Source organism: Carassius carassius, chromosome 9 (assembly GCF_963082965.1).
Source record: "Carassius carassius chromosome 9, fCarCar2.1, whole genome shotgun sequence".
NCBI classification, from domain to species: Eukaryota; Metazoa; Chordata; class Actinopteri; order Cypriniformes; family Cyprinidae; genus Carassius; species Carassius carassius.
The window spans coordinates 14875042-14885205 of NC_081763.1; the positions used below are offsets into that span (position 1 = coordinate 14875042).

Here is a 10164-nt window from a genome sequence, read left to right on the forward strand (position 1 = left end):
TCTCTTTAACCTGAAAGATATTTGTAGCAGAAATCCCCAATGCAAAGTACCTGGTGCTGCCACAACACTTTTTCGTTTTGATGGCTATTGGTGTAAAATATACTTTTTTTAACTAGGTAGAAAACATCTTTTTAATAGAGTGTAGTCAGATATAAACTGTTCTACATGAGAAAAAACATTTGTGCCACCAATTGTTGTCAACAAAAACAGCACTTACTTATCTGCCATCAGATTGGCTCACCGACACTGAGATGCTGTTAACAAACGTTTCTGAATCATACAGTTGGCCTTTCATCAGCTCTATTATTTGAAGCAGTTCCTTTTTATTTTCATTTTACTACATCCATCTGTCCATCGCTCTATTTGTCGCAGTGTGCCCATAATACTCTACAAACACCTTCTAACAATAACAATACGCCCAAATTACTCTGTGATATCTTTGTCCATATGTTTTACAAAACATATTTTTGAGCTCCACTGTATGCTGTCTAGGAATGATGACAGATGTTGCTTTATTGGACTTTCAGGATTGGACTTTCATGAGGATCTGCATCGGATCGGGGCGAGAGAAGGACTGAAAGGGAGGAAGTTACAGAAGGCCATGGAGAGTTACGCTTGGAACATCACTGTGCTGAAGGTTTGTTTCTTTTCTTTATGTTCTATTATGTTATTTCCTCTTTACCTTATTTAGCACAATACTTATATATTATTTAGGGGATCATCTTTACAGGGTTGCTAATAGGTTAGCATTCAGTGCAGCTACTCCAAGTGTTTCCTGGCTTGCAGCTCAACCACAACCAATCAGATTTCATGCTAGTCTAGGCCACAATTAAATAGCTTTTATCCTGATATCGTTGTGTTCATTACAAGTGGCTGAAGTTAAAACTACGTGATCCTTAAACTTGCACTATGAAGCTGTACAGAACACCCTAATTTATAAAATGATATGTGTGCATTATTATGAAAATAAAAAGTCTATATATTTATATATCTATATAAAAATATATATATATATTTAGTTGACAGGGACATTGCACATTAATAAAATATTCTTGTAAAAGTACCAGATGTACTCATTTATTTATTGTTATGGTTGATGAGTAATAAATGGTGGATTTTAAAATGTTAGTTGTTTTATTTTTATTTATACAGAATAAATTTTATGTTTATATATATATATATATATATATATATATATACACACACACACATGTTTATATATAAATATAAAACAAATATACAACATTCAAACAGTTGTGGTCAGTAAGATTTTATTTATTTATTCAGCAAGTATGTATTAAATTGATCTTAAAGTAATATTAGAGGCATTTATTATGTTACAGAACATTACCATTTCAAATATATTATGTTCTTTTTAACGTTCTAGTAATAAAAAAAAGTATCATGACTTCTAAGTAGCGCAACTGTTTTTAAAATCGATTATAATATGAAATGTTTCTTCAAATCATTATATTAGAATGATTTCTGAAGGCTCATATGACACTGAAGACTGGAGTTATGGATTTAAGTTAGATGATGGTCATTTATATTGCCATATAAAGTGCATCTCTAAACAGCAGTCAGCTTCCACATATAGCACATGGAAGAAAGACAAGACAATTAACCTGAAATGATGCTCAAGGGTCTTTCCAGTCTTACCCATTACCCATCCCACCAACACCCCCTTCTTTCCAGCTCTCTCTCTCTCTCTCTCTCTTTCTCTCTCTGTTTAATCACTCCTGCTCTCTCTTTATCACTCTGGAGATAAAGTGTTTATATATTTATTATGTTCATGATAAGATAAGCTTCACTAAAGTGCCATGTTTTCTATCAAATTATTGTCTCCATACTTATGTAAACAGATAAACAGCACACAATGGGAACAAAGATAAAGCGATGCCATCTTTAATGTGCGATAGTGTTAATAAAAGTGTCAAATTGCGGAACAACCGTATGGATGTGTGTTCGGTCTAGTTGTAGATTTAGTTGTCATTGTGGTAGTTCACTCTTGTTGAACTAAGGTTTACAATATTTTGATAGTATGTTTAATGGATGTTTTATGTATTTAGAATAAGTAGACAAAGTTTAAAAAAAAAATAGGTGTGTGTGCAGCACAGGTGGAGCGGATTGTTGTCTTAAGTCTTTAATTGAATTAGATGACTTTAGACTTAAACACCAACGAGGCCTAAAAGGGATTGAGCTGTTAGTATTTCACACAAAACTTACTGTTTGTGTGTGTTTGTATGCATATGCTGATTTATTTATTTCTGTTGAAATACATGAATTTCACACCAATAGATAAGGGTTTTTCAAATGTCTTGATTAGAAACGTGTATAGTTAATTAGGTGTGGAAATCTTTATCCTGTCTGATTTTGTTATCTTAATATTTAATGAGTTTACCAACTACTGTATGAATATCAAATTTATGTAGAATTTGATTAAATTACTAATATAAGTACTTTTTTAATAATTACATATTTATAATAAATCCAAACAAATGTACATTAAGAATTAATAACTAAATAGCAAAACAATAATTATAATATAATCTTTGTGAGGGACACACATCCTCAAATTTAAAGACAGCATAATTTTTTTCATGAATAAAAGCATTAATACTGTTAAGAAATATTGTATGATATTTAAAATGTGATATTAAAAAAATTACATTGTCACGTATTAAAGCTAACAGCAATTAAAAAAATCTTCTTGAAAAAATTAGTTATTAATAATTGTATAACATTAACAGCATATATTTGTTCCCACATTACTCTTTTAATTCTATATGTATAATATGCATTTATACATTTATTTATAAAACACTTTTCACAATGGTTTTCCAAAGCAGTGTTTTCAAAATGATTACATTAAATAAATGTTATATATATTGAATGTATAGCATTTATATAGTAAGTAAATATTTAAGTTAACACTTTAACTTTAGCATCTATAAAAAATTAAGTCTATATTTTAACATTTGTTTTTCTCTCAATTTTTACAAGGACCCCCAAAACGAATCATTCAATTGAAATATCGTGTGCTTTATTATGCTGATAAACCACTTCATTTCATGCCTAAGTTTATCCTGTGAAACACTGGGATGAGTTAAATGAGTCCTGATGCCAGGAAGTGACATCAAAGCGTCACCTGAATGTTTCATCCAGGCTTTATAAAGAATGTAGCACCTTGTCTCTCTGCAGTGCTCTTAGCCTCTCTTCTCCCGCACAGCCTAAGAGTCTATATGCGTCACGCCCATATGCATAATTCATCCGTTTTAAAATATATCACTTATTTATGGCAAAAGACTGCTCTATCCGGGTCAAGGATCCTCTTCAGCTCTGGACACCAGTGCAGGTGTCCTCCGAGGATCAGTGCTGGATCTGTCTCACATCCGGCTGCATAAAAGAGCGCCACTGCAGTCTGAATGAGTAAAAACGCAGTGCAGCTGATGTTGCAGTGCTCTTCTAGGGAGTTGTCATCACTATGAGTAAAGTTGAATCTTTTTTTACTCTGATCCTCCGTAAGGAACGCTCATGATGCGGTTCCCTTGAAAGCGTTTGGGAGATTGGCTGGTTCGTGGTTGAATCCTAAATTATAAAACATTTTTGAGAAATTAGTTCAGTTACATGTGGATTTGAACAAATAAGCCTCGGCTGATCATATCTAAAAATTCCAGTTCCTGAGATTTGACAAAGAAAATGCTAGGTTTTTCCAAGGCTTTAGATTTATAGCAAGGCTTGGGAGAACGGTGTCCTTGTGAGAAAGATATAAAGCAAATTTATGTGTGGTTATGCATGTTTTGCAGGTGAAGGTGTGCGTGGTTTGATAATATGTCCTTGTATATTAGCATTTATTTATTATGTCCCTTCAAAATGTCTTTTCACACACATAAATACAATATGTACATAAAAGCTTATAAATTCCCTGGCACGTGGTATTAAAGGACATTTACACAGGAGACACACTGTCCTGATCCTCCTCCTCCTCCTCCTCCTCCTCTTCCTCCTCCTCCTCCCTTCCCTGTCCCATCCTCTCACACTGCCTCTGTCCCCTTCATCCGGTCCCCTCTGGGTTTTTCCCAGAAAGAGAGGAAGGAGAGGTTGATTTATGGAGGGTATTGGGAGGATTCTGGTGGTGTTGTGTGTGTATGCAGTGCCACCGGCTCAATGTGCTCAGTCACCTTGTGTTAGACTGAACCCTGCAGGATCGATCCATTCATTGCATTTAAGTAGCATTCATGCTTTATTCTCAGTGTTTTCATGTAGCATCTAGCAATGAGAAAGAACATTTAATGCAGTATGGAGACATTTTTTATTTATTTATTTGTTAACAAATTTGTTTGAATTTTAGTTTGAATTATGTTTGACGATATTTGATTTGGAATTAATTTTTGCAATTTTGCACAATTTTAGCACCTCCTGCTTACACATTTTTGTTGTGAAACTTCAGAAGTTCACAACTTAGACTGTGTTTACTGTCAATACGTAAACTTCTCTTTTTTTCCTGTGTCTCTTAGGGCCAGGCAGACTTGCTGAAGCATGCTAAAGGAGAAGCGGTAGACACTTTGCGACAGATTCACTGTGCTGCTCACTCGTGCGGCTTGGCCAAGAGCGGAGCCTCCACATCTCCTGCCTCTCCTCTACTGCCCCCCCACGCACGGCCCCTGCACACCATCCACGAGACTGAGCCAGACAACACCACCCCGCACTGAGAGAGACAAGGTTTTTTTAGTTTATCCATTTTGTGAGGAAGGGAGACCAGGGAAAGGGAGTCAGGTGGGTTGATTCAGTGAAGGACACACAGGAGACAGTTTAACTTTGATCAATGTGCTTTACTTTCTTCCCAGCTCCTCCATGCCTGCTGGGCTCAGGTCTTACATTAGTATCCCCAGCGTGGAGTCATGTTTTAAAGGATTATAGTGACCTACTCTTCTGTGAACACAACTGCTGTTGAAAATAAGCTGTGATCACTTACTCTATCCAAGACTCCAGTCAAAACCCCTGGAGTCATTTATTCAATGAAAATGAACATTTTGTCATCATTTGTTCAACCTAAAGTCGTTCCAAACCTGTGTGACTTTCTTCCATCGAACACGTATTTTGAAATATTAATGTTCTCATGGTTTTGTCCATGCAATGAAAGCCAATGGGGCGCCAGACTCCAGATGAAACCGAATTTTTAGAAAAGTACAAAACTGCTTGCTGATAGAGATGTAAAGCATTTTGAACAAACAAAGAGAGCTTCAGGAAACAGAACAAGACAGAAAATAAAACACAAACCACTTACAGAGGCAAAGGCCTCCTCATTTTGCACCAGTTTAGAACTAATGAGTCTCTCACTCCCCCTGCTGGCTCCTCCACACATTTGTATGAAATTTAGAACTGACTAATATAAAACCTGTCAGCTCAATACACCTTGGTCCTAAAAGGGCCTTTCTCCAGGGATCATGTGTGTGTGTGAAGGTGTGTATGTGTGTATATCTATATATAAGTATGTGTGATGCATAAGGAAAAGTGTGTACATTGTTTCTAAACTGGAAACTGGATACGTCCCGTTGAGATAGACTCTGCCGGGAAAGATTAGAAACTCTGGGAGAATACGGATCTCAGTCGTCGAGAAAAGCACCACTGAGGATCAGACAAGCAAATAAATATTTCAATAAATGAAGAATTAATAGTTTCAAGACAAAGGACACTTGACCATCCCATTAAGATACACATCACACACTGTTCATGAATATTGTTATTACTGCTGTTAATATCGTGGGTAGGTGTTGTTGATTAAAATGGAGGTTATTTTATATTTATGTAAACGGGTGTCATTCTGTACCAGTTTTCTTCAGTGGAAACTTCACAGGAACAGAAAATGTGAACGGTTGGGAGACAAAGGTACCAAAGTTGGAAATATAGTTTGGGTCAAAGAATTTGGGTGTTTACTGTCACATTATTGTCAAATAACATCTGAGTGAGATGATGTCCATCATTTATAAAGCCCACATGATGTTATATAAAAGCTGAATGACATCAGAAACGTCTCCAGGTCATTTTTTTATACTTATGTTGAATTACATTTTCAAAAAAATCAGAGGACGTAAGCTACTGTTCAAAAATTTTGTTGATTAAATTTTTTATTGCTTCTGAAATAAAGCTTATGCTCAACAAGGCTGCATTTATTTGATCAAAAATTCAGTTATATTGTGAAATATTATTACAGCTTAAAAAAAACATTTCTTATTGTTATCAATGTTTAAGTCAATGCTATTTGACAGAAATGTTCTGTAACATTATTTGAGCACTTTATTGCATCATTGCTGAATAAAAGCTTTTCAAACGTAGAGTACATGACAGAAGATCGTACAAGTTTTATACTCGTTGTGCATGAAATACATTGTCAGTGTGTGTCCTCTGGGAATCGAACACAAGACTTTGGCATTGTTATATTAAGCTACAGGAACACAACTAATGTATCCAAAGACACATGGCATTGTTACAGACCATTACAAACATTCGTATACAGTCATTTACAACTAAGATGATACGTGTCACATCATTTTTGAATTCCTTCATGTCTTACATTTCGCTCTACATTTCTTCATGATTAGCCATCTCTAGAATCCTCTGCAGTGTCCTATATGACTTGCTCACACCCACAAACCTCTATTTACATGTAATGTGAATGCTATTACTCATGCAATCCATCACACATCACATAAATATACTGATCTTTCTCTGTGGTGAGTTGGGACGCTCCATCTACCTGTGGATGTGGTCATTAACTCTGACTGATCTCTGACCTTCTGCTTCACACAAAGGCATCCTGTCATTCATATAATCTCCTGTTGCTTTATTTGTTAATGACGACGTGGCGCTGTTGCTCTTTTGTTCCATTCAGCATTTTGCCACTATATCAGGTTCCTCTATATTTGCAGCTAATTAAGTCCAGGCCTCATCACACACTCATTCTGTTGGCATTCGCTAACGAAGCTTGTCTGCCCCTACACAATAGTCTTAAAGAGCTCACTGTACAATTACTTTGATACAGGCACACACTAATGACAAAGATGCTAACAATCCTAACAGTTCTTTATTGTATCATAACCCAGCCTCAAATGAGAAACATGACATTGAAGAAATAAAGGGGGTCATATCAGCTGGATTTCTTTGTTGGTCTAATTTATGCCTATAATTAACTTCGGAGGATGAAGGGTTGGGAGGTACATCTGTATAAAAACACTTGTCCCGTATCAGAGTGAAAGGACCATCATATTTGAAGTCCATCAGATACATGACATTTGTCTACAACAAGACCAGACTCATGGATTGCACAGCCAAGGTAAGACTAGAGACTGTTCAGAAATCATTTTCTCGATTTAAACTCAAGGTTAAAATTTTAATGGTTCCATCTGGGGATAATACAGTTTAATTTGCAATGACATTCATGCTGGTCATAAAGCTTCATTGCAACCATTTACATAAGCTGCAGCTGCTAAGCTGAACTGATAAAGAGTAAGGCAATCAGTGAACTTTCCAAAAGAAGAGGTTAGTGTTTGTATTGACATCTGTCCACTCATAGAAATTAGAACTCAGAATTCTTGGAATAATTCGATTTTTATTAGATATACAATAATTTAACTGTATTTAATTATCTTGAACGTTTTCTATTTGTAACTTCCAGGTAATGGAAAATACAATTTTTAAAAGAAAAAAATATATATAATTTTTAATTCAACCAAACAAAGGGACTCTAACAAACAATTGAGTTTCATTAGCCTATTTAAAATAAACTTATTTTAATGTGCTGGAAATTCTAAAACACTAGTTTTCAATCATAACAATGATAACATAAAACACAAGCAATCAAAATCAGTAGAATAGTTTAATAAGAACCGTGTGTGTGTGTGTGTGTGTGTGTGTGTGTGTGTGTGTGTGGTGAAGGATTTCTGTGTTCGTGTCTACTGAGGCTCATGGGATAAAAAGTTGTAAAAACTCGTATTGCGGTGTTATTATCCAAAACGACGGAACTGTTTAATTAATATTCACCATTGACTGAAAGCATCCTCTCTTTTCATCAGAGAGTTCAGCTGCTGCTCTTCATGGCTCTGCTCGCGCATCTGGCTCGAGACGCGGAGGGCGCGGCCACCTGCTGCTCGAGCGCTTCAAGGTCCTGCAAATTATACGAGATGCTGTGTCGCTCGGGACCCCGAAACGACACTTCCGTCGCCAGGCATATCGGCCACCTTAATAACGACGCTGCTGTCGGGATTCTAACACTTGGAAAACGTAGAATGGGCGAGAGACGCGTCCAAGACCGCCTGCGACAACTCCTTCACGGCTCACGGAATCAAGCGGCGGGAATCCTGACTATGGGAAAGAGATTCGAGGACGGCGGGCACCTGCCGCTCATGCTCGCGGGAGGCACGGTGAGTGCGCCCCTGAGACTCGGACTGGAGCGTCCGCTGAAATATCTGATGCCCAGGGAACCAGAAGACCTGGACGCTTATGAAAAACGATGACACTTACTACTTTAAAATAAAAAATAATAAAACTGCTGTTCATTGGAGACGTCTATTTGTAGGCTCACACAGAAGGCTAATTCTAAATGGGGTTTTAAAATTACTTTTTTGATTCGAGTAAAAAAAGGTTTGTGATTACCAATACCCAAAGAGACATACGTTTTCCCCCTCTAAACTTGTCACATATAAACAAAAGTAATTTAATGTTCCTTTTTTATGTCTCAAGGCGTAAGTAAATGTTCGTAAATGTAAAAAAAAACATTCAAAGTCCTGAGGGAATTTACAAGGTGCAATATCCTTTCAGTGAAGAGCTAAAGGACTATCACCTGTCTCTGCCCTGATTAATAAAACACGCACATAAATGCAATATATGTTAATGATGGGCATTTTATTATAGTCATTAGGACAGAACCATTTGTTTTATAAAGATGGGTTGTTAGATTTTAGTCATGTATTCTATGTTTTTTGGTTTGGTCAGCAGGTGGCAGACGATGTAAATATTGTAAAACAACACTGACTTCACAATAAAGTTCAAGAACAGTTGTTTTGGTTTGGGAAATGTATGAAAACTCACAAAGCTTCAATAAAACGCACGACTAAATTGCTTGAGACTAAAGCTAAACTACACAAATAAAGCTTGAGAAAAAAAAACTTACAGTTGCAATCACTGTAACATGAAATGAAATGTTATTTTAGGGGGAAAAAATTATCTTCCATAATATATCACAAATTATGAAATAAAAGGCCTGTGTGATTTTTAATGGCCTTTTCTGATCATTTGATCCAATATAATAATCATGAATACAAACTCATACACAATGAATTACACATGTGTGACAACTTGCCCCAGTATCATTGGGACAGCTTGTCTTAAAAAACTGACACATTTTTTAGGAGATAATTTTTAGGAGAAACCTGACACATTTTTAGGGGATAAGATAAATAGGAGACCCATGCTTTAATCCCTCGACTCCCACTGCCTTTGAAAACAATGCATTTTCATATTGTTCCTGCAGCCTTGCCAGTAAACCGATGGAGCCAGAGCTGTATCCTTTCATATTTCACCCTTATAGAAATTGCCGTGTGTGTGTTGAGGGAGATGCTGCTTTTGTCTGGTAATATATGTAAATATCTGCTCAGCACAGATGGCTGTTCTGCTTTTCCTTTCACACCATCTCTCTCTCTCCACCTAATTCTTGTGTTTCATGTAAAGTCACTGTCCCTTTAAACCCACTTCAGCACTTAAAGTCTCTTTATTTGTGGTTTTAAGACTCAGTACTGCTCCCATTACAGCCTCTATAACTGTCACTCAGTCACTAGAGAGATCTGCTTGTGCCATATTAATTTGGTAATATGTGAAAGATTTTTATGCAGGCTTTTAGATGTATTATCTTCTTGCAAACAAATCTATATTTGCATCCACTCAGCAGCAATCGGTACTTTACTGTAAAGGTAAATGTAATCATTATTCATTGTACTTTTATAATTACAGTATATGTAGATAGATATATTTTTTAAGCATTACAATGACTTTTTTTAGTGCAACCTATTGTATTTGGGTTTATTCTGTCATATTACATAATATTTATGAATTAAACTAATTAGTATTTTTTTTTAGATTCTTCGAGAAACTGTGATCTACTTGTGCAAT

The 10164-nt window shown here is 36.0% G+C and overlaps 2 protein-coding genes across 2 annotated transcripts in view; both read left to right on the top strand.

The window, feature by feature from the left end:
* The window catches only part of LOC132148738 (inactive phospholipase C-like protein 2), a 149281-nt gene extending 144186 nt beyond the window's left edge, over positions 1-5095 (top strand). Inside the window, exons 26-27 of the mRNA XM_059557435.1 lie at positions 528-637; positions 4518-5095. Of these exons, the coding sequence (XP_059413418.1) occupies positions 528-637; positions 4518-4712 (305 nt within the window). The 3' untranslated portion in view covers positions 4713-5095. The remainder of the gene's footprint in view (positions 1-527; positions 638-4517) is intronic.
* A 2190-nt stretch (positions 5096-7285) lies between these two features.
* On the top strand, positions 7286-8676 carry LOC132148739 (hypocretin neuropeptide precursor-like). Its single transcript, XM_059557436.1, has 2 exons — positions 7286-7333; positions 8073-8676. Exons 1-2 carry the CDS (start codon positions 7286-7288, stop codon positions 8511-8513), a joined length of 489 nt encoding a protein of 162 aa, XP_059413419.1. The 3' UTR covers positions 8514-8676.
* Positions 8677-10164: the final 1488 nt, after the last annotated feature.

Bases quoted from the DNA above. Each gene is read 5' to 3' on its own strand.
- LOC132148739 (XM_059557436.1), top strand. From the start codon at position 7,286: ATGACATTTGTCTACAACAAGACCAGACTCATGGATTGCACAGCCAAG. The intron at 7,334-8,072 runs GTAAGACTAGAG...TCTTTTCATCAG, and splicing joins TCATGGATTGCACAGCCAAG to AGAGTTCAGCTGCTGCTCTT.